Source organism: Aethalodelphis obliquidens, unplaced genomic scaffold (assembly GCF_003676395.1).
Source record: "Aethalodelphis obliquidens isolate GAN/ISIS:26980383/991018 unplaced genomic scaffold, ASM367639v1 scaffold24, whole genome shotgun sequence".
Lineage (NCBI taxonomy): Eukaryota > Metazoa > Chordata > Mammalia > Artiodactyla > Delphinidae > Aethalodelphis > Aethalodelphis obliquidens.
In genome coordinates, this window is record NW_020837968.1 from 22,494,123 (window position 1) to 22,519,291 (window position 25,169).

At 40.7% G+C, this 25,169-nt stretch overlaps 1 protein-coding gene across 1 annotated transcript in view; it reads right to left on the bottom strand.

Moving 5' to 3' along the window:
- Positions 1 to 22,715, bottom strand: part of SPMIP3 (sperm microtubule inner protein 3) — a 36,947-nt gene extending 14,232 nt beyond the window's left edge. Inside the window, 2 exon segments of the mRNA XM_027122477.1 lie at positions 18,599 to 18,694; positions 22,660 to 22,715. Of these exon segments, the coding sequence (XP_026978278.1) occupies positions 18,599 to 18,694; positions 22,660 to 22,715 (152 nt within the window).
- Positions 22,716 to 25,169: the final 2,454 nt, after the last annotated feature.

Sequence of the window (25,169 nt, forward strand, 5' to 3'; positions counted from 1 at the left end):
AGGAAGAAATAAAACTGCATTTATTTGCAGATCACATGATCTTATATATAAAAAACCCTAAAAATGTTATAAAATAGCTGTTAGAACTAATAAATAAATTCAGTAAATTTGCAGGATACAAAATTAATATAAAAATATCTATTGTGTTTCTTCTATACACTAAAAATGAATTATCTGGCAGAGAAATTAAGAAAACAATTCCATTTTCAATTTCATCAAAACAACAAAGTACTCAGAAATAAATTTAACCAAGGAAGTGAAAGACCTGTATACTGTAGATATAAGACACTGATGAAAGAAATGGAAGAAAACACAAATAAATGGAAAGATTTTCCATGCTCATACATTGGAAGTATTAATATTGTAAAAATTTCCACACTATCAAAGCAATCTACAGATTCAATGCAATGCCTATCAAAATTCCAATGGCATGTTTTCATAGAAATCAAACAAACAATTCTAAAATTTATATGGAATCACCAAAGACCTCAGATAGCCAAAGCCATCCTGAGGAAGAAGAACAAGGCTGGAGATATCACATTTCCTGATTTTAAACTGTATTACAAAGCTATAATAATCAAAAATAGTATAGTATTGGCATACAAATGGACACATAGATTAATGGAACAGAATAGTGAGCCCATAAATAAACCAAAGCATATACAGTCAATTAATTTATGACAAATGAGCCAAAGTATACAATGGGAAAAGAATAGTCTCTTCAGTAAAGTGTGCTGGGAAAATTGGACAGCCACATTCAACAGAATGAAACCAGATCCCTAACTTATACCATTCACAAAATGAGTTAAAGATTTTAATGTAAGACCTGAAATCATAAAACTCTTAGAAGAAAACACAGGGAGTAAGATTTTGACATCAGCGTTGGCAATGATTTTTTGGATTTGACACCAAAAACAGGCAACAAAAACAAAAATAAATAAACATCAAACTAAAAAGCTTCTGCACAGAAAAGGAAACCATCAACAAAATGAAACAGCAACCTACAGAATGGGAAAAAATAATTATCAACCATATATCTGATAAGGAGTTAATATCCAAAATATGTAAAGAATTCATACTACTCAATAACAACAACAACAAAAACCCTCAAAAGGAATATAAAACAAACCAAAAAAACTATTCAATTAAAAAATTGGCAGAGGGACTGAGTAGACTTTTTTTTCCACAAAAGACTTGTAGATGGCCAACAGGTACATGAAAATGTGCTCAGTACCACTAATCATTAGAAAAATGCAAATCAAACCCACAGTGAGATATCACCTCACACCTGTCAGAGTGGCTATCATCAAAAAGACTACAAATAGGGTTTCCCTGGTGGCGCAGTGGTTGAGGGTCTGCCTGCCAATGCAGGGGACACAGGTTCGTGCCCCAGTCTGGGAAGATCCCACATGCCGTGGAGCGGCTGGGCCCGTGAGCCATGACTGCTGAGCCTGCGCGTCCGGAGCCTGTGCTCCACAATGGGAGAGGCCACAACAGTGAGAGGCCCGCGTACCGCACAAAAAAAAAAAAAAAAAAAAAGACTACAAATAGCAAGTGTTAGCAAGGATGTGGAGAAAAAGAAATCCTCCTGCACTGTTGGTGGGAATGTAAATTGGTTACAGGCACTATGGAAAACAGTATGGAAATTCCTCAAAAAACTAAAAATAGAACCACCATATGATCCAGCAATTCCACTTCTGGGTATTTATCCAAAGGAAACAAAATCACTATCTCAAAAAGATATCTGCACTCCCATGTTCATTGCAGCATTATTTACAATGACCAACACATTGAAACAACCTAAGTGTCCATTGACAAATGAATAGATAAAAAATATGTGGACTATATATGATATATTAATATAATTATTAATATTAATTATAATTAATCAATATTAAATATAATAATTATATTAATTAAATATAAGAGTATTCATTGTGTGTGTATATATATATGTATATACCATGAAATACTATTCAGCCTAAAAAAGAAGAAAAGCCTGGAGAGACCTTCAAGATGGTGGAGGAGTAAGACGTGGAGATCACCTTCCTCCCTACAAATACATCAGAAATACATCTACATGTGAAACAACTCCTACAGAACACCTACTGAATGCTGGAAGAAGACCTCAGGCTTCCCAAAAGGCAAGAAACTCCCCATGTACCTGGGTAGGGCAAAATAAAAATCAGAGACAAAAGAATAGGGATGGGACATGCACCTCTGGGAGGGAGCTGTGAAGGAGGAAAAGTTTCCGCACACTAGGAAGCCCCTTCACTGGTGGAGATGAGGGGTGGCGGGCGTGGAAGGTTTGGAGCTACAGAGGGGAGTGCAACAGGGGTGCAGAGGACAAAGTGGAGAGATTCCTGCATAGAGGATCAGTGCTGACCAGCACTCACCAGCCTGAGAGGCTTGTCTGCTCACCCGCCAGGGCAGGTGGGGGCTGGGAACTGAGTCTCGGGCTTCGGAGGTCGGATCCCAGGGAGAGGACTGGAGTTGGCCATGTGAACACAGCCTGAAGGGGGCTAGTGCATCACAGCTAGCTGGGAGGGAGTCCAGAAAAAAGCTTAGAACGGCCTAAGAGGCAAGAAACCATTGTTTTGGGGTGCACGAGGAGAGAGGATTCAGAGCACTGCCTCAACGAGCTCCAGAGATGGGCGCGAGCCACGGCTATCAGCACAGACACCAGAGACGGGCATGAGATGCTAAGGCTGCTGCTGCAGCCACCAAGAAGCCTGTGTGCAAGCACAGGCCACTATCCATACCTCCCCTCCCAGGAGGCTGTGCAGCCCACCACTGCCAGGGTCCTGTGATCCAGGGACAACTTCCCCAGGAGAGCACATGGCTTGCCTCAGGCTGGTACAATGTCACGCTGGCATCTGCCGCCGCAAGCTTGCCATGCATCCCCTACCCCTCCCTTCCCCCCAGCCTCAGTGAGCCAGAACCCCCTAATCAGCTGCTCCTTTAACCTTGTCCTGTCTGAGCAAAGAATAGATGCTCTCAGGTGACCTACATGCAGAGGCAGGGCCAAATCCAAAGCTGAACCCGAGCAGCTGTGCAAACAAAGAAGAGAAAGGGAAATCTCTCCCAGCAGCCTCAGGAGCAGCGGATTAAATCTCCACAATCAACGTGATGTACCCTGCATCTCTGGAATACCTGAATAGACAACGAATCATTCCAAAATTGAGGCGGTGGACTTTGGGAGCAACTGCAGACTTGGGGTTTGCTTTCTGCATCTAATATGTTTCTGGTTTTATGTTTATCTTAGTTTAGTATTTAGAGATTACTATCATTGGTAGATTTGTTTATAGATTTGGTTGCTCTCTTCCTTTCTTGTTTAATATATAGATATGTATATTTTTTTCCTTTTTCTCTTTTTTTGAGTGTGTATGTGTATGCTTCTTTGTGTGATTTTGTCTGTATAGCTTTGCTTTTACCATTTGTCTAAGAATTCTGTCTTTCTGTTTTTTGTTTTTTTTTTTTTAGTATGGCTTTTAGTGCTTGTTGTCATTGGTGGATTTGTTTTTCGGTTTGATTGCTCTCTTCTTTCTTTTTTCTTTATTACTTTTTAATAATTTTTTAATTTAATAATTTTCTTTTCTCTCTTTCTCTCTCTCTTTTCTTTCTTTTGTTTCCTTCTTTCCTTCTTTCTTTCCTTCTTTCCTTCTTTCTTTCTTTCTTTCTTACTCCCTTTTCTTCTGAGCAGTGTGGCTGACAGGGTCTTGATGTTCCGGTCAGGTGTCAGGCCTGTCTGTCTGAGGTGGGAGAGCCGAGTAGAGGACATTGGTCCACCAGAGACCTCCTGGCTCCAGGTAATATCAAACAAAGAAAGCTCTCCCAGAGATCTCCAACTCAACGCTAAGACCCAGCTCGGCTCAATGACCAGCAAGCTCCAGTGCTGGACAGCCCATGCCAAACAACTACCAAGACAGGAACACAACCCCATCCATTAGCAGAGAGGCTGCCTAAAATCATAATAAGGTCACAGATACCCTGAAACACACCACCCGAGGCGGTCCTGTCCACCAGAAAGACAAGATCCAGCCTCATCCACCAGAACTCAGGCACCAGTCCCCTCTACCAGGAAGCCTACACAACCTACTGAACTAACCTTAGCCAATAGGGGCAGACACCAAAAACAAAGGGAACTACGAACCTGCAGCCTGTGAAAAGGAGACCCCAAACACAGTAAGTTAAGCAAAATGAGAAGACAGAGAAATATGCAGCAGATGAAGGAGCAGGGTAAAAACCCACCAAACCAAACAAATGAAGAGGAAATAGGCAGTCTACCTTAAAAAGAATTCAGAGTAATGATAGTAAAGATGATCCAAAATCTTGGAAATAGGATGGAGAAAATACATGAAACATTTAACAAGGACCTAGAAGAACTAAAGAGCAAATAAACAATGATGAACAACACAATAAATGAAATTAAAAATTCTCTGGAAGGAACCAATAGCAGAATAACTGAAGCATAAGAACAGATAAGTGATCTGGAAGATAAAATAGTGGAAATAACTACTGCAGAGAAGAATAAAGGAAAAAGAATGAAAAGAATTGAGGACAGTCTCAGAGGTCTCTGGGACAACATCAAACACACCAGCATTTGAATTATAGGGGTCTCAGAAGTTGAAGAGAAAAAGAAAGGGACTGAGAAAATATTTGAAGAGATTACAGTTGAAAACTTCCCTAATACAGGAAAGGAAATAGTCAATGAAGTTCAGGAAGCACAGAGAGTCCCATACAGGAGAAATCCAAGGAGAAACACGCCAAGACACATATTAATCAAAATATCAAAAATTAAAAACAAATAAAATATATTAAAAGCAGCAAGGGGGTAAAACAACAAATAACATACAAAGGAATCCTCATAAGGTTAACAGCTGATCTTTCAGCAGAAACTCTGCAAGCCACAAGGGACTGGCAGGACATATTTAAAGTGATGAAAGGGAAAAACCGACAACTAAGATTACTCTACTCAGCAAAGATCTCAATCAGATTTGATGGAGAAATTAAAAACTTTACAGACAAGCAAAAGCTAAGAAAATTCAGCACCACCAAACCAGCTTTACAACAAATGCTAAAGGAAATTCTCTAGGCAGAAAACACAAGAGAAGGAAAAGACCTACAATAACAAACCCAAAACAATTAAGAAAATGGTAATAGGAACATACATATTGATAACTACCTTAAATGTAAATGGTTTAAATGCTCCCACCCAAAGACATCGACTGGCTGAATGGATACAAAAACAAGACCTGTATATATGCTGTCTACAAGAGACCCACTTCAGACCTAGGGACACATACAGACTGAAAGTGAGGGGATGGAAAAAGATATTCCATGCAAATGGAAATCAAAAGAAAGCTGGAGTAGCAACTCTCATATTAGACAAAATAGACTTTAAAATAAAGACTATTACAAAAGACAAAGAAGGACACTAGATAATGATCAAGGGGTCAATCCAAGAAGAAGATACAACAATTGCTGGAGCACTGAGGTGCTCCAACATAGGAGCACCTCAATACATAAGGCAAATGCTAACAGCCATAAAAGGGGAAATCGACAGTAACATAATCATAGTAGGGGACTTTAACACCCCACTTTCACCAATGGACAGATCATCCAGAATGAAAATAAATAAGGAAACACAAGGTTTAAGTGATACATTAAACAAGATGGAGATAATTGATATTTACAGGACATTCCATCCAAAAACAGCAGAATACACTTTCTTCTCAAGTGCTCATGGAACATTCTCCAGGATAGATCATATCTTGGGTCCCAAATGAAACCTCAGTAAACTTAAGAAAATTGAAATTGATCAAGTATATTTTCCAACAACAGCACTATGAGACTAGATATTAGTTACAGGAAAAAATCTGTAAAAAATACAAACACATGGAGGGTAAACAATACATTACTTAATAATCGAGAGTACACTGAAGAAATCAAAGAGGAAATCAAAAAATACCTAGAAACAAATGACAATGAAAACACAACGACCCAAAACTTATGGGATGCAGCAAAAGCAGTTCTAAGAGGGAAGTTTATAACAATACAATCCGACCTCAAGAAACATCTCAAATAAACAACTTAACATTACACCTAAAGCAACTAGAGAAAGAAGAACAGAAAACCCCCAAAGTTAGCGGAAGGGAAGAAATCATAAAGATCAGATCAGAAATAAGTGAAAAAGAAATGAAGGAAATGATAGCAAAGATCATTAAAACTAAAAGCTGGTTCTCTGAGTAGATAAACAAAATTGTTAAACCATTAGTCAGACTCATCAAGAAAAAAAGGGAGAAGACTCAAATCAATAGCATTAGAAATGAAAAAGGAGAACTAACAACTGACACTGCAGAAATACAAAGGATCATGAGAGATTATTACAAGCAATTATATGCCAATAAAATGGACAACCTGGAAGAAATGGACATATTCTTAGCAAAGCACAACCTTATGAGACTGAACCAGGAAGAAATAGAAAATATAAAGAGACCAATCACAAACACTGAAAATGAGACTGTGATTAAAAATTTTCCAACAAACAAAAGCCCAGGACCAGATGGCTACACAGGCGAATTCTATCAAACATTTAGAGAGGAGCTAACACCTATCCTTCTCAAACTCTTCCAAAATATAGCAGAGAGAGGAACACTCCCAAACTCATTCAATGAGGCCACCATCACCTTGATACCAAAACCAGACAAATATATCACAAAGAAAGAAAACTACAGGCCAATAACAATGATGAACCCAGTTGCAAAAATCCTCAACAAAATACTAGCAAACAGAATCCAACAATACATTAAAAGGATCATACATCATGATCAATTGGTATTTATCCCAGGAATGCAAGGGTTCTTCTATATACACAAATCAATCAATGTGATACACCATATCAACAAATTGAAGGAGAAAACCCATATGATCATCTCAATAGATGCAGAAAAAACTTTCAACAAATTCACCACCAATCTATGATAGAAACCCTCCAGAAAGTAGGCATAGAGTGAACTTACCTCAACATAATAAAGGCCATATATGACAAACCCATAACCAACATCGTTCTCAATGGTGAAAAACTGAAACCATTTCCACTAAGATCAGCAACAAGACAAGATTGTCGACTCTCAGCACTATTATTCAACAGTTTTGGAAGTTTTAGCCACAGCAATCAGAGAAGTAAAAGAAATAAAAGGAATCCAAATCAGAAAAGAAGAGTGATGCTGTCACTGTTTGCAGATGACATGATACTATACATAGAGACTCCTAAAGATGCTACCAGAAAACTACTTGAGCTAATCAATGAATTCGGTAAAGTAGCAAGATACAAAATTAATGCACAGAAATCTCTCGCATTCCTATACACTAATGATGAAAAATCTGAAAGAGAAATTAAGGAAACACTCACATTTACCACTGCAACAAAAAGAATAAAATACCTAGGAATAAACCTACCTAAGGAGACAAAAGACCTGTATGCAGAAAACTATGACATTGATGAAAGAAATTAAATATGATACAAATAGATGGAGAGATATACCATGTTCTTGGACTGGAAGAATCAACATTGTGGAAATGACTATACTACCTAAAACAATCTACAGATTCAATGCAATCCTTATCAAACTACCAATGACATTTTTCACAGAACTAGAACAAAAAATTTCACAATTTGTATGGAAACACAAAAGACCCCCAATAGCCAAAGCAATCTTGAGAAATAAAAATGGAGCTGGAGAGATCAGGCTCCCTGACTTCAGACTATGCTGCAAAGCTACAGTAATCAAGACAGTATGGCACTGGCACAAAAAGAGAAATATAGATCAATGGAACAGGATAGAAAGCCCAGAGATAAACCCATGCAGTTATGGTCACCTTATCTTTGATAAAAGAGGGAAGAATATACAATGGAGAAAAGACAGCCTCTTCAATAATTGGTGCTGGGAAAACTGGACAGCTACATGTAAAAGAATGAAATTAGAACACTCCCTAACACCATACACAAAAATAAACTCAAAATGGATTAAAGACCTAAATGTAAGGCCAGACACTATCAAACTCTTAGAGGAAAACATAGGCAGAACACTCTATGACACAAATCACAGCAAGATCCTTTTTGACCCACCTCCTAGAGAAATGAACATAAAAACAAAAATAAAGAAATGGGACCTACCTAATGAAACTTAAAAGCTTTTTCACAGCAAAGGAAACCATAAACAAGTTGAAAAGACAACCCTCAGAATGCGAGAAAATATTTGCAATTGAAGCAACTGACAGAGGATTAATCTCCAAAATTTACAAGCAGCTCATGCAGCTCAATATCCAAAAAACAAACAACCCAATCAAAAATGGGCAGAAGACCTAAATAGACATTTCTCCAAAGAAGATATACAGAGTGCTAACAAACACATGAAAAGATGCTCAACATCACTTATTATTAGAGAAATGCAAATTAAAACTACAATGAGGTATCACCTCTCACCAGTCAGAATGGCCATCATCAAAAAATCTACAAACAAGGAGGGAGGGAGACGCAAGAGGGAAGAGATATGGGAACATATGTATATGTATAACTGATTCACTTTGTTATAAAGCAGAAAATAACATACCATTGTAAAGCAATTATACTCCAATAAAGATGTAAAAAAAAATCTACAAACAATAAATGCTGGAGGGAGTGTGGAGAAAAGGGAACCCTCTTGCACTGTTGGTGAGAATGTAAATTGATACAGCCACTATGGAGAACAGCATGGAGGTTCCTTAAAAAACGAAAAATAGAACTACCATACGACCCAGCAAACCCACTACTGGGCATATACCCTAAGAAAACCATAATTCAAAAAGAGTCATGTACCACAATGTTCATTGCAGCACTATTTAGAATAACCAGGACATGGAAGCAACCCTAGTGTCCATCGACAGATGAATGGATAAAGAAGATGTGGCACATATATACAATGGAATATTAGTCATAAAAAGAAACGAAATTGAGTTATTTGTAGTGAGGCAGATGGACCTAGAGTCTGTCATACAGAGTGTAGTAAGTCAGAAAGAGAAAAAAAATACTGTATGCTAACACATATATATGGAATCTAAAAAAAAAAAAAAAAAAAAAAGGTTCTGAAGAACCTAGGGGCAGGACAGGAATAAAGACGCAGATGTAGAGAATGAACTTCAGGACACAGGGAGGGGGAAGGGTAAGCTGGGATGAAGTGAGAGAGTGGCATGGACATATGTACGCTACCAAATGTAAAATAGATAGCTAGTGGGAAGCAGCCGCATAGCGCAGGGAGAGCAGCTTGGTGCTTTGTGACCACCTAGAGGGGTGGGATAGGGTGGGTGGGAGAGACACGTAAGAGGGAAGAGATAAGGGGATATATGTATATGTATAGCTGATTCACTTTGTTATAAAGCAGAAACTGACTGTAAAGCAATTATACTCCAATAAAGATGTTAAAAAAAAAATAAAGCCACCAAAAAAAAAAAAAAGAAGAAAAGCCTGCCATTTGTGACAACATGGATGGACCTTGAGGGTATTATGCTAAGTGAAATAAGTTAGGCAGAGAAATACAAATACTGTATGTTCTCACTTATATGTGGAATCTAAAAAAAACTGAATTCATAAAAACAGAAAACAGAATAGTGATTGCCAAAGGTGAGGTTTGGGGGGTGGTGGAAATGGGCGAAAATGGTCAAAAGGTACAAAATTTCAGATATAAAATAAGTTCTGGGAATGTAATGTACTGTATGGTGACTATTGTCAACAATGCTATATACTATATTTGAAAGTTGTTGAGAGAAATAGATCTTAAAAGTTCTTATCACAAGAAAAAATTGTAACTATATGTGGTGATGGGTATCAATAAACTTATTATGGTAATCTTTTTGCAATATATACATATATAAAAATCATTATGTTGTATACCTTAAACTAATACAATGTTATATGTAAATTATATCTCAGTAAAACTGGGAGAAAAAGTGTTTCAAAATGCCATCTCATTCTATTTTGTGTAGATCTGGAAGATTCTACATGATTATCTGTCTCTGGGTAATGACATGATGGATAATTTAAAAATTTTTTTTGATTATCAGCATTTCTAAATGTTTTAATAAACGTGTATTTTAAACTGTAAAGTAGATGAGGTGAGCTGCTAGAGATGTGAAAAATATTAAATGTTGGGTGAGATTTAAGAATATCTAAATCCAATCATTTTGAGTAGGACATCATCTAACTTGATTGTATAACCATAATTAATCACACTGAAATGTGATGACTGACACTGTTTAATCATATTTGGGTAAAAACCTGATTGTGGTGTGCCTCCTTGGCTCTGGACACGCAGGCTCAGCGGCTATGGCTCACGGGCCCAGCCGCTCCGCGGCATGTGGGATCTTCCCAGATTGGGGCACGAACCTGTGTCCCCTACATCGGCAGGCGGACCGTCAACCACTGCGCCACCAGGGAAGCCCCCTTATTCTCATTCTTAACCAGAAGTTTAATAAAGTCATTGATTGGCATTTGCACTAAGTTTTCCCCTAAGACTAATCTTGGGCAGGCACAAGTCTTGTCAGAGTCAAGATTCCCTTTGCCCGAGTGTCCTGTGTTAGGAGGAGGGTGAGGCACTCGAGTTGGGGGAACGGTCAGAGTCCACAGAACACACGTGGAGAGTGCCCTGTGGAACTGGCTTCTGGCAGTGGAGTTCTGTTGTTTCCTTCCTTGTTTATCCTCTGGCAAAGAACATGGTCCTAACAAGAGTTTGATGTAAGAATGTATTTGAGTTAGAACCAAGAGCCTTGAACAGCAATTAGAAAATTGGATCAACTCACGTCCCAGCTTTTACACCAACCAACTACACCTCAGGCAAGACACGTCACTTCTCTGGGCTACTTCTTATTTATTAAACTGAATCAGGATTTAAAAAGCTAAAGCTACTTCCAGATTGGTCATCTATTAAGTTCAGACTGTGTGCTGCTTTATAGTTGCCATGGCTCCCTTTTCTTTGCTTGGAGAATAATCAGGAGGTGATGACATCAAAGGAAATTAAGAGAAGAAAAGAAGTTTGTAAAATATACTAGATGATGAACTCAAAATAACAGCAATCCTATTTTGAGTGCTTACCATGTTCTAGAATTTTATATCAATTATTTTATTTAACAGAGAAGTCACTGATACTCAGAAGGAATGAAAACTGCCTAAGATCAAACATTTCATAAGTTACTCAAATTGCTGTTATTAACTGTTGTGGTTTCCAGCCTCCCAAAACTAGAAAATAGCATTGAGGTACCTACTTTTTTCCCCTTTTTGTTAAAAAAATCACCTGCAGAAAGGCAGAAACCATTTAGACCAAATTTGTAATTTTATTGAGAAGGAAACTGACTCTCAAGAAGATTGTTATTTGACTGAGTGAAAATGCTAAACTCATGGTGTTTCTTAAATTTCTTTGATGATTTAATATATACGTTCATTACAAAAAATCTGGAAAATAGAGAAAAAGATAAAAAATGAAATACAAATATCAATAATCTCACCATTCATGAAAAACCATTGTTAACATATTGCTGCATTTCCTTCCAAATTTTTCCATCCACTGAACAATAATAATTGTTATTATTATTATTACAAACTGTGATTCCCCTTTTTTCATTTATTATTCTAACTTTAGTGAAATTTTTCAACATTAAGATTTAGGGACTTCCGGGAAGATGGCAGAAGAGTAAGACGCGGAGATCACCTTCCTCTCCACAGATACACCAGAAATACATATACGCGTGGAACAACTCCTACAGAACACCTACTGAACGCTGGCAGAAGACCTCAGACCTCCCAAAAGGCAAGGAACCCCCCACGTACCTGGTTAGGGCAAAAGAAAAAACTAAACAGAGACAAAAGGATAGGGACGGGTCCTGCACCAGCGGGAGAGAGCTGTGAAGGAGGAAAAGTGTCCACACACTAGGAAGCCCCTTCGCGGGTGGAGACTTCGGGAGGCGGAGTGGGGGAGCTTGGGAGCCGCGGAGGAGAGCACAGCAACAGAGGTGCGGAGGGCAAAGCGGACAGATTCCAGCGCAGAGGATCGGGCCGACCGGCACTCACCAGCCGAGAGGCTTGTCTGCTCGCCCGCCGGGGCGGGCGGGACTGGGAGCTGAGGCTCCGGCTTTTGTCGGAGCGCCGGGAGAGGACTGAGGTTGGCGGCGTGAACACAGCCTGCAGGGCGTTGGTGCGCCCCGGCTGGCCGGGAGAGAGTCCGGGGAGGGGTCTGGACCTGCCGAAGAGGCAAGAGACTTTTACGTCCCTCTTTGTTTCCTGGTGCACGAGGAGAGGGGATTAAGAACGCTGCTTGAGAGAGCTCCAGGGACGGGCGCGAGCCGCGGCTAAGAGTGCGGAGCCCAGAGACGGACATGGGACGCTAAGGCCGCTGCTGCCGCCGCCAGGAGGCCTGTGTGCGAACACAGGTCACTAGCCACACGCCCTTCTGGGGAGCCTGTGCAGCCCGCCACTGCCAGGGTCCCGGGATCCAGGGACGGCTCCCCGGGAGAGCGCACGGCGCGCCTCAGGCTGCAGCGTCACGCCGGCCTCTGCCGCTGCAGGCCCGCCCCGCACTCCGTGACCCTCCCTACCCCCCGGCCTGGGTGAGCCAGAGCCTCCGAATCAGCGGCTCCTTTAACCTCGTCCTGTCTGAGCAAAGAACAGACGCCCTCCGGCGACCTACACGCACAGGCGGGACCAAATCCAAAGCTGAGCCCCTGGGAACTGTGAGAACAAAGAAGAGAAAGGGAAATCTCTCCCAGCAGCCTCAGAAGCAGCGGATTAAAGCTCCACAATCAACTTGATATACCCTGCATCTGTGGAATACCTGAATAGACAACGAATCATCCCAAATTAAGGAGCCCTGTGGATGAAAGGCTCTTGGTGCTGCAGCCAGGACTCAGTGCTGTGCCTCTGAGGTGGGAGAGCCAACTTCAGGACACTGGTCCACAAGAGGCCTCCCAGCTGCACATAATATCAAACAGCAAAAATCTCCGAGAGATCTCCATCTCAACGCCAGCACCCAGCTTCACTCAACGACCAGCAAGCTACAGTGCTGGACATCCTATGCCAAACAACTAGCAAGACAGGAACACAACCCCACCCATTAGCAGAGAGGCTGCCCAAAATCATAATAAGTCTACAGACACCCCAAAACACACCACCAGACGTGGACCTGCCCACCAGAAAGACAAGATCCAGCCTCATACACCAGAACACAGGCACTAGTACCCTCCACCAGGAAGCCTACACAACCCACTGAACCAGCCTTAGCCACTGGGGACAGACACAAAAAACAACAGGAACTACGAACCTTCAGCCTGCAAAAAAGGAGACCCCAAACACAATAAGATAAGCAAAATGAAAAGACAGAAAAACACACAGCAGATGAAGGAGCAAGATAAAAACCCACCAGACCTAACAAATGAAGAGGAAATAGGCAGTCTACCTGAAAAAGAATTCAGAATAATGATAGTAAGGTTGATCCAAAATCTTGGAGATAGAATGGACAATAGAATGGACAAATTGCAAGAATCAGTTAACAAGGACCTAGAAGAATTAAAGATGAAGCAAGCAACGATGAACAACACAATAAATGAAATTAAAAGTACTCTAGATGGGATAAATAGCAGAATAACTGAGGCAGAGGAACAGATAAGTGACCTGGAAGATAAAATAGTGGAAATAACTACTGCAGAGAAGAATAAAGAAAAAAGAATGAAAAGAACTGAGGACAGTCTCAGAGACCTCTGGGACAACATTAAACGCACCAACATTCGAATTATAGGGGTTCCAGAAGAAGAAGAGAAAAAGAAAGGGACTGAGAAAATATTTGAAGAGATTATAGTTGAAAACTTCCCTAATATGGGAAAAGAAATCATTAATCAAGTCCAGGAAGCACAGAGAGTCCCATACAGGATAAATCCAAGGAGAAATACGCCAAGACACATATTAATCAAATTGTCAAAAATTAAATACAAAGAAAACATATTAAAAGCAGCAAGGGAAAAACAACAAATAACACACAAGGGAATCCCCATAAGGTTAACAGCTGATCTTTCAGCAGAAACTCTGCAAGCCAGAAGGGAGTGGCAGGACATATTGAAAGTGTTGAAGGAGAAAAACCTGCAGCCAAGACTACTCTACCCAGCAAGGATCTCATTCAGATTTGATGGAGAAATTAAAACCTTTACAGACAAGCAAAAGCTGAGAGAGTTCAGCACCACCAAACCAGCTCTACAACAACTGCTAAAGGAACTTCTCTAGGCAAGAAACACAAAAGAAGGAAAGGACCTACAATAACGAACCCAAAACAATTAAGAAAATGGGAATAGGAACACACATATCGATAATTACCTTAAATGTAAATGGACTAAATGCTCCCACCAAAAGACACAGATTGGCTGAATGGATACAAAAACAAGACCCATATATTTGCTGTCTACAAGAGACCCACTTCAGACCTAGAGACACATACAGACTGAAAGTAAGGGGATGGAAAAAGGTATTTCATGCAAATGGAAACCAAAAGAAAGCTGGAGTAGCAATTCTCATATCAGACAAAATAGACTTTAAAACAAAGACTATTAGAAGAGACAAAGAAGGACACTACATAATGATCAAGGGATCGATCCAAGAGGAAGATATAACAATTGTAAATATTTATGCACCCAACATAGGTGCACCTCAATACATAAGGCAAATACTGACAACCATAAAAGGGGAAATCGACAGTAACACATTCATAGTAGGGGACTTTAACACCCCACTTTCACCAATGGACAGATCATCCAAAATGAAAATAAATAAGGAAACACAAGCTTTAAATGATACATTAAACGAGATGGAGTTAATTGATATTTATAGGACATTCCATCCAAAAACAACAGAATACACATTTTTCTCAAGTGCTCATGGAACATTCTCCAGGATAGATCATATCTTGGGTCACAAATCAAGCCTTGGTAAATTTAAGAAAATTGAAATTGTATCAAGTATCTTTTCTGACCACAACGCCATGAGACTAGATATCAATTACAGGAAAAGATCTGTAAAAAATACAAACACATGGAGGCTAAACAATACACTACTTAATAATGAAGTGATCACTGAAGAAATCAAAGAGGAAATCAAAAAATACCTAGAAACAAATGACAATGGAGACACAACGACCCAAAACCTGTGGGATGCAGCAAAAGCAGTTCTAAGGGGGAAATTTATAGCAATACAAGCCCACCTTAAGAAGCAGGAAACATCTCGAATAAACAACCTAACCTTGCACCTCAAGCAATTAGAGAAAGAAGAACAAAAAAACCCCAAAGCTAGCAGAAGGAAAGAAATCATAAAAATCAGATCAGAAATAAATGAAAAAGAAATGAAGGAAACAATAGCAAAGATCAATAAAACTAAAAGCTGGTTCTTTGAGAAGATAAACAAAATAGATAAACCACTAGCCAGACTCATCAAGAAAAAAAGGGAGAAGACTCAAATCAATAGAATTAGAAATGAAAAAGGAGAGGTAACAACTGACACTGCAGAAATAAAAGAGATCATGAGAGATTACTACAAGCAACTCTATGCCAATAAAATGGACAATCTGGAAGAAATGGACAAATTCTTAGAAATGCACAACCTGCCAAGACTGAATCAGGAAGAAATAGAAAATATGAACAGACCAATCACAAGCACTGAAATTGAAACTGTGATTAAAAATCTTCCAACAAAGAAAAGCCCAGGACCAGATGGCTTCACAGGCGAATTCTATCAAACATTTAGAGAAGAGCTAACACCTATCCTTCTCAAACTCTTCCAAAATATAGCAGAGGGAGGAACACTCCCAAACTCCTTCTACGAGGCCACCATCACCTTGATACCAAAACCAGACAAGGATGTCACAAAGAAAGAAAACTACAGGCCAATATCACTGATGAACATAGATGCAAAAATCCTCAACAAAATACTAGCAAACAGAATCCAACAGCACATTAAAAGGATCATACACCATGATCAAGTGGGGTTTATTCCAGGAATGCAAGGATTCTTCAATATACGCAAATCTATCAATGTGATAAACCATATTAACAAATTGAAGGAGAAAAACCATATGATCATCTCAATAGATGCAGAGAAAGCTTTTGACAAAATTCAACACCCATTTATGATAAAAACCCTGCAGAAAGTAGGCATAGAGGGAACTTTCCTCAACGTAATAAAGGCCATATATGACAAGCCCACAGCAAACATCATCCTCAATGGCGAAAAACTGAAAGCATTTCCACTAAGATCAGGAACAAGACAAGGTTGCCCACTCTCACCACTCTTATTCAACATAGTTTTGGAAGTTTTAGCCACAGCAATCAGAGAAGAAAAGGAAATAAAAGGAATCCAAATCGGAAAAGAAGAAGTAAAGCTGTCACTGTTTGCAGATGACATGATCCTATACATAGAGAACCCTAAAGATGCTACCAGAAAACTACTAGAGCTAATCAATGAATTTGGTAAAGTGGCAGGATACAAAATTAATGCACAGAAATCTCTGGCATTCCTATATACTAATGATGAAAAATCTGAAAGTGAAATCAAGAAAACACTCCCATTTACCATTGCAACAAAAAGAATAAAATATCTAGGAATAAACCTACCTAAGGAGACAAAAGATCTGTATGCAGAAAATTATAAGACACTGATGAAAGAAATTAAAGATGATACAAATAGATGGAGAGATATACCATGTTCTTGGATTGGAAGAATCAACATTGTGAAAATGACTCTACTACCAAAAGCAATCTATAGATTCAATGCAATCCCTATCAAACTACCACTGGCATTTTTCACAGAACTAGAACAAAAAATTTTGCAATTTGTATGGAAACACAAAAGACCCCGAATAGCCAAAGCAATCTTGAGAACGAAAGAAGGAACTGGAGGAATCAGGCTCCCTGACTTCAGACTATACTACAAAGCTACAGTTATCAAAACGGTATGGTACTGGCACAAAAACAGACAGATAGATCAATGGAACAGGATAGAAAGCCCAGAGATAAACCCACGCACATATGGTCACCTTATCTTTGACAAAGGAGGCAGAAATGTACCGTGGAGAAAGGACAGCCTATTCAATAAGTGGTGCTGGGAAAACTGGACAGCTACATGTAAAAGTATGAAGTTAGATCACTCCCTAACACCATACACAAAAATAAGCTCAAAATGGATTAAAGACCTAAATGTAAGGCCAGAAACTATCAAACTCTTAGAGGAAAACATAGGCAGAACACTCTATGACATAAATCACAGCAAGATTCTTTCTGACCCACCTCCTAGAGTAATGGAAATAAAAACAAGAGTAAACAAATGGGACCTAATGAAACTTAAAAGCTTTTATGCAGCAAAGGAAACCATAAAGAAGACCAAAAGACAACCCTCAGAATGGGAGAAAATATTTGCAAATGAAGCAACTGACAAAGGATTGATCTCCAAAATTTATAAGCAGCTCATGCAGCTTAATAACAAAAAAACAAACAACCCAATCCAAAAATGGGCAGAAGACCTAAATAGACATTTCTCCAAAGAAGATATACAGAGTGCCAACAAACACATGAGAGAATGCTCAACATCACTAATCATGAGAGAAATGCAAATCAAAACTACAATGAGATATCATCTCACACCAGTCAGAATGGCTATCATCAAAAAATCTAGAAACAATAAATGCTGGAGAGGGTGTGGAGAAAAGGGAACCCTCTTACACTGTTGGTGGGAATGTAAATTGATACAGCCACTGTGGAGAACAGTATGGAGGTTCCTTAAAAAGCTACAAATAGAACTACCATATGACCCAGCAATCCCACTACTGGGCATATACCCTGAGAAAACCATAATTCAAAAAGAGTCATGTACCAAAATGTTCATTGCAGCTCTATTTACAATAGCCCAGAGATGGAAACAACCTAAGTGTCCATCATCGGATGAATGGATAAAGAAGATGTGGCACATATATACAATGGAATATTACTCAGCCATAAAAAGAGACGAAATTGAGCTATTTGTAATGAGGTGGATAGACCTAGAGTCTGTCATACAGAGTGAAGTAAGTCAGAAAGAGAGAGACAAATACCGTATGCTAACACATATATATGGAATTTAAAAAAAAAAAAATGTCATGAAAAACCTAGGGGTGAAACAGGAATAAAGACACAGACTTACTAGAGAATGGACTTGAGGCTATGGGGAGGGGGAAGTGTAAACGGTGACAAAGCGATAAAGAGGCATGGACATATATACACTACCAAACGTAAGGTAGATAGCTAGTGGGAAGCAGCCGCATAGCACAGGGAGATCAGCTCGGTGCTTTGTGACCGCCTGGAGGGGTGGGATAGGGAGGGTGGGAGGGAGGGAGACGCAAGTGGGAAGAGATATGGGAATATATGTATATATATAACTGATTCATTTTGTTGTGAAGCTGAAACTAACATACCATTGTAAAGCAATTATACTCCAATAAAGATGTAAAAAAAAAAAAAAAAAAAAAAAAAAAAAAAAAAAAAAAGATTTAGGAAGGTGTCTCACCTGGGGGATAATCTTCACATATGAGTATAATGAACTCTTGCAAGCTGCCCAGGGTAATAGCCATGGAGGTCCTTTCCTTGATGGGCAATGAATATACTAGTGGGAACAGTAAGGGGGTGAGAGAAAAGCAATTATTATGATTAGTTCTTTACAGAAGAAAACCAGCTGTGGTATCATAAAAAATACATTCAGTCTTTATCCCCAGTTCCTGGCACAAAGCTCATAAAACCTTTGGAATCTCTTGATAGGAGTGTCTTTTGTCATCCATTTTTCAGGATTTAGTTTTCAGGATTCATAAAGAAATACTTGACATGTCAGGTGAACTTGACATGTTCACAATATCAGAAAAAAACAAATAAGAGAATATATAAAACCAGTGGGTCAAATGTTGATAATTGTTGAAAGATGGAAATGGATAAATGGGGGTTCCTTATACTATTTTTTCTACTTTAGATATTTTTACAAACTTTCACAATGTTTAAAGAAACTCTGATAATTAAGTATATAGGGGCTAAAATTAAGTATATAAGAAGCACTGTGAAGGTCAAAGCACAAGGTGCTTGTAAACCTAGAGGAGGGGCTGTAGCCCTGCCTGGGAGGGCTGGGTTGTGAGGAAGTTTGGAAGCACAAGCATGAGTGAATGAGGTGGAGAGGGAGGGGGAGTCTTCTGAGGCGTGAGGTGAGCTGGGTGTGTGCAGCTGAAACACAGTGGTGTCAGGGGGAGGGGCTGAGGGCTAGTGGTGTCCAGATCTTACTTTTTTTTTTTTTTTTTTGCGGTACGCGGGCCTCTCACTGTTGTGGCCTCTCCCGTTGCGGAGCACAGGCTCTGGAAGCGCAGGCTCAGCGGCCATGGTACACGGGCCCAGCTGCTCCGCGGCATGTGGGATCTTCCCGGACAGGGGCACGAACCCGCGTCCCCTGCATCAGCAGGCAGACTCTCAACCACTGCGCCACCAGGGAAGCCCCAGATCTTACATTTTGAAATAAATCTTCTTTTATAATTAATTACTTTCCTTTTAGATTATGGTTATAGCATTATATTGATATTTTAAAATTACGTGTTTTTGGATTATGTTATTTACAGATTTTATTTCAGAAGAGTATCAGGGACATTGCAAAATATTTGTTATAAACAAAGGGAGGGTTTGTCTGAAAGGTTGAGAACCACCGAGGTAGGTAATAGGGAATCTTTGTAGGATCTTTAAGATTTGTGACAAACGCAATTTTTATTTTAGAAAGATTTTGCTGGTGGCCGTATGGAAAACAAATTTGAGGACAATCTGACTAGAAGTAGAAAGACTGGTCAGGAGACAATCGTAGTAATGTACTATGTGGGGAAGCTCTGGACTTTGTGGTGGAAATGTGGATGAGAGGAGAGGTCTGACTGAGATCACTGTTAAGAGAGAGTGTTGAGAGTGAAAAAGAAGGAGGGGTCCAAGACAAGGCCGAGGCTTCAGACATTGGGAAGAAGGCTGCCATTCTCCAGGAAACAGAACACAGGAAGGTGACCCCTGTTGAGAGGATGACTCTAGAGTCTGCGGTATGTGGGGTCTTTTGGGACCTCCACAGGTTCTGAGCACTTGGTATGTGCCAGAAGAATTCAAGAAGAGTCAGTAGAAAGCAGTGCATAGGTCTGCATGAAGTAGCTTGCCAAACATGTGTCAGATGGTGAATGGAAACTTAAACTATGCCTCCATTCCAACCAGCATTTATTGAATGTACGTAACGTACTCTGCACACTGCTAGGTTCTGCAGATACAAAGGTGACCAGGAAGCAGGACTTGTCCTCATAATGCTCTTTATGTGCTGAAATTGTGATCTGAATAAAAAGTCAGTGGGGTACAAAAGAGGGAGGGGTGTCTAGGGCTTGGGCAAGTAACTAGAATGGGGAAGAGGTTCCAGGTGAGGGGAATTATAGGAGCCATGACTTTGACAGAGTTGGGATCAGTGTGGAGTGTGTGGGGGCCAGTGGGGACCTTGCTGTCTAGCTCGTGCAAAAGGCAAGTGCTCTAAGCAGGGCGGGTCTGTCTGTCTATGCAAACAGGACCTCAGGGAGCTCTAATTTTCATAAAAACCACAGGCTGTCTAGACCTGCCCTGCGTCTGGAATAATATGACTGATCCCTGAATAGTAAATAACAGCAGGGAATTAGGTCATAAGAAGAATAACTGGCACTGTAATAGAGAACAAATGACATTTCTGAGTGCACAGGAGTGGGCGATACAGCTTTCTTAGGCGCCCATCCAGTTTCCAAGTACTACCTTGGAAAGATTACCCTACGGCCACGTTATACTTTGTTAAGCATCCAGGTGGAGTTCCAGAATGACACTGGTATCTCACAGTTTCTATACTGTTTGCACTAGGCTGTGTTTTGACTCTGGGCTCCTCCCTGGCACGAGTCCAGGTAAGCAGCCCAGGCACTGCTCCTAGAAGCGGTCTGGGCAAGCCGTCTGAGAATGGAGAAGCCCCTCACCAGTACCAGGTAACATGCCCACCCCAAGTCCCTCGGGAGTCTCCCTGGGTAGGTTTTGGAGTGGAGAGAATGGGAAAGTGTGTAAGCAGGCAGCAGTTGGAGGGAGGGCTGGGTGGAGACGTGGAGAGTTTTGAGAAATGAAGGCATGATACATTTTTCCTCCACCTCTTTGGGTAGACTTTCCAAGTTCCCCCATGTGGCCTTCACCTCAAACAGGAGAAAGCTCTCGATTAACAGGTCAAAATGTCGGTTGTTTGGAAAAGAATTTGTACCTCCTAAGTGGCAATGCCTGGCCTGGCGTGGCAGTCAGTACTCCCAGAGGCTGCACAGTACCCAGCCTCTCCCAAGGCGGGGCTGGGTGTTAGGCAAAATCGATTAATGGGTAGGAAAGCTGGGCTGGCCTCCAGACCTGGCCCAGGAGCCCCACCCTGGACTCTGCTCAGACCCATTTTATTGACTTGGCTTACAAGATTCTTGAGTCAGCTGTAGAAAGGCCTTTCCTTCTTCCTGGGTGGGAGTAGGAGTCCAGGTGTGTCTGACTCCACCGCACAGTATTTACCAGTCCCTGACAGCTTGGCTCTTTGAGGTGACACGTTCAGTCCAGACAAGAGCAAACCAGTCCCCTGGAAGGGTGAATGTAACCGGAGCAGGCTCTGAGCTTACCTGCAGGCAAAATCCAACATGCACAGGGGAGGATCCCTCTAGAGAATGAGGTAGCCTGTGTCACAGTGACGATGCAGCCCTTCTGTCAGTGTTGGGCTTCGTGCATTACAAAGCATCTTTACAGAGATGATCTCATCTAATTTTCACAGTCACCTTGCCAGGTAAACATTATTAACACCCCATTACAGAAAAGGAGACCGAGGCTCAGAGAGGTTAAGTAGAATTTCTAAATATCACTCAGCTGATAAATGCCAGAGGCATGAATCAAACCCAGTTCTCTAAAATCCATGTCCCATCCAGAGTCATCTTTGTGTTTGTGTGATGACTTCTTTTCAGAAGAGTTCAGAGTTATTTTTGTGTGAACTCTGTGATTCTCTCACTGTGGGCAGATAGGAAGTAGATGTCCTGTACCAAAGGAATAGGAAGAGAAATAGACCCGGCAGTGTAAGGCTGCTTTCAGTTCAATAAAACAAGGGTTTTATGCAACAGAAGGCTTTGGTCCCATTTACGTTTTATTCTTGGGCCATCGATGAACTCAGAGAAAGAGTGAAACTACTAAGTTTCCGTCTGTGTGGTTGCATCCCATGTTGCAAAAGCATGAGAATGGTTTGTTTTATCCCAAGAGTAAACGGGTCCCCTCTGAAATTTGGGCTTGTGTTCCTTACTAAAGCTCTTCCCAAGCAGAAACCAACATCCTTCCAATCTTTTGGGAATTTGGAATCGCCTGTTTGCTTGGATTCTGCCATGAATGTGGGATTTTATTTTTTTTACAACTTTCTCTAAACCCAAAGAAACTTCCCTAGAACCTCTGGCAGCAGTTATCTCTTAATCAGGGAGCAAGCAGCAGGGGGAGCAATTCCAATTCCCTAGGTGTCTGTCCAACTTGCTGCAGCTCTGGAGGCGTCTCTATTTGGAAGAACATTACCTGGGTGGGATCCCTGGGTGGCGGTCAATAAATTCTCATAGCTGGATGGCAGTCATGATGGATAGGATTCTGAAAAAGAAATTAGAGTGAAGTTTCATATTGCAAGTTTATATACATTTCCAGGCATGAGCTATCTAGTACTACAAAGTCTGTCTTGAAGGACCATCATAGGACCATCATAGCTTCTGCTAGACTATTTAGGGAAGGAAATAGACTCAAACAAAAAGAAATGGGGAAATGCATAAGCCAATACATATAGACATGCTTTTCTTTAAAAATAGAAAGTACTGTGCAAGTTGGGCACGTAGCCTCCTTTCTCACCCTTCTTAGGGTGCCTTCCTACTGCATGAGCTTGCAGGCTAAGCACTGCATCTTCCATACTCCCTCACAACTAGAGTTCTGGATATAAATTAGGATCCTCCATTCAGATGTAATTGAGTGAGATTTGGAAGATGAAAACGAGACAGAGGCTGTTTCCTGCTGCTTTGACTTGTTCTACCGGCAAGGCGGTTATGACGATGTGGTTTTTTTTTGTTTTTTTTTTTTTTTTCAGCAGAATGCCCCTGTCCAATCTCCAGCTTTGAGGGTGTCGGAAGGCAATTGTGTTGAAGGCAGTGCTGAAGGCTGTGTTCTAGTGTTCAAACACCAGCTTCGTGAGTGTGGAGAGGGGGCTGCAGGGGCAGTGCAGGTGGCTTTGGGACTAGGTTCTTGAACTCAATTGTCTGGAAGCAGTTTCCTGATCAGGGCACAGGTAGCTGCTTCCATGATGGGTCAGTTTTGTGAAGGTGTTCTAGAAGCTTCCTGGAGGCCTTCCCCAGAGCCTAACCCTCCAACCTTTCCAATGATTTTGTAAGCACCTCATTATCTACATCAAACTCTTTCTGTTTCCTATACTGGCCCTGGATTTAAACATGTAATATATGATGTTTCCAGTCTAAAATTTCATATTGCATCTGATTATCTACTGGAGAGGACTTGCCACAGAAAAACCACTGCATCTAAGTATTCAGTTGAGAAAGAGTCTACAATGGGGAGGAAACTGAGTGCCTGGGGGACAGAGGTGGGAGAAAGCCTTACTTTTCTACAGTTTATCTTCTGTGTACCTTCTGAATTTTGTACTGTGTGTATATACTATGTATATGCAAAGACAGTTGGGCCTCTGCATAAACATGGTGTAGCAGGAGAATGTTGGACTGAGACCCATGTGACCTGTGGCAAATCATTTCCCCAAAGGAGTGGACTGAAAGTTTGTGTCCCCCTGAAATTCATATGTTGAAACCCTAATTCCAATGTGGTGGTATTTGGAGGGGGAGGCTTTGGGAGGTAATTACATTATGGGTGTGGAGCCCTCATGAATGGAACTAGTGTTCTTATGAAAGAGACCCCAGAGTGCTCCCTGGGCCTCGTTCTGCCATGTGACGATACAAGAAGTCGGCAGCCTTCAACCTGGAAGGGGTCTCACCAGAGCCCGACCATGCCGGCACCCTGACCTTGAACTTCTAGCCTCCAGAACTGTGAGAAAGAAACTTCTACTGTTTACGAGTCACCCAGCCTCTGACATTTGTTATAGCAGCCTGAACAGACTCAGGCACCCACTGAGTATATGGATGAATACAATATCTTTCTGGAGAATTGAGGCAGAAATGCATGTGTGAGTGTTTTCTAACCTAAAAAGCATCAGTATATGCATTTCTACTTATGAGCACGTATAATGTGTCAGGTACCATGCATGAACTCATATTAGACTCCCAGAAACCCTGTGAAGTGTTTATCACTACTTTACTGACGAGAAAACTGAGATTCTGAGAAGTAGAATAACTTCTGAGGAACCATGGTTAGAATCCTCTGGCTCCAGAAACATTTATCTTAACGACTATGCTATATCACAACAACCATGGCGCACCCAGACCATCAGCCAACACAAAACTGGGACAGCCCAAAAGAAGCAGTAACCAGGAGGGAGAAAGGATTGGAAAAAAGGGTGTGATGCTTCTCTCTCTTCTTTTTATAACTTGTTAACTTACTGTCCACAGGCCAGCTGGCTGCTTTATTTCACCTCCATGTTTTTCAAGCAACTTGAAAATTTTCAAACAAGATTATAACAGAACAGTTTGGCTATCCAACAGAGCCTGTTAATTACAAAGTGTGTTTTTACTTTTAGCACTGGTGTGCTTAGTTAAAAAAAAAAAAAGATGGAAGAAAGAATGACAGAGAAAATCTGAGTAAACACAATTGAGTTCTCCCTTAAACTCAGACACATGACTGCTGGGATTTCATTTTACTAGAAGTGACATGCTGGAGAGAAGAATGCAAGATATTTAGGGCATTTGTGCTCCTAACAAAGAAAACACCTCGTGTGCCTTTGCTGATAGAGTGATTGCTCAGTGCCTAGAAATTCTGAATCAGCACCGCAGAGAACACCAGTCCTGGGTGGCTGTAACTTGGCTATGCCAAAGAAACCCTTTCAGAGGAGCACATTAATAGCCCTCTTTGAGTCTAAGCCTAAGCTT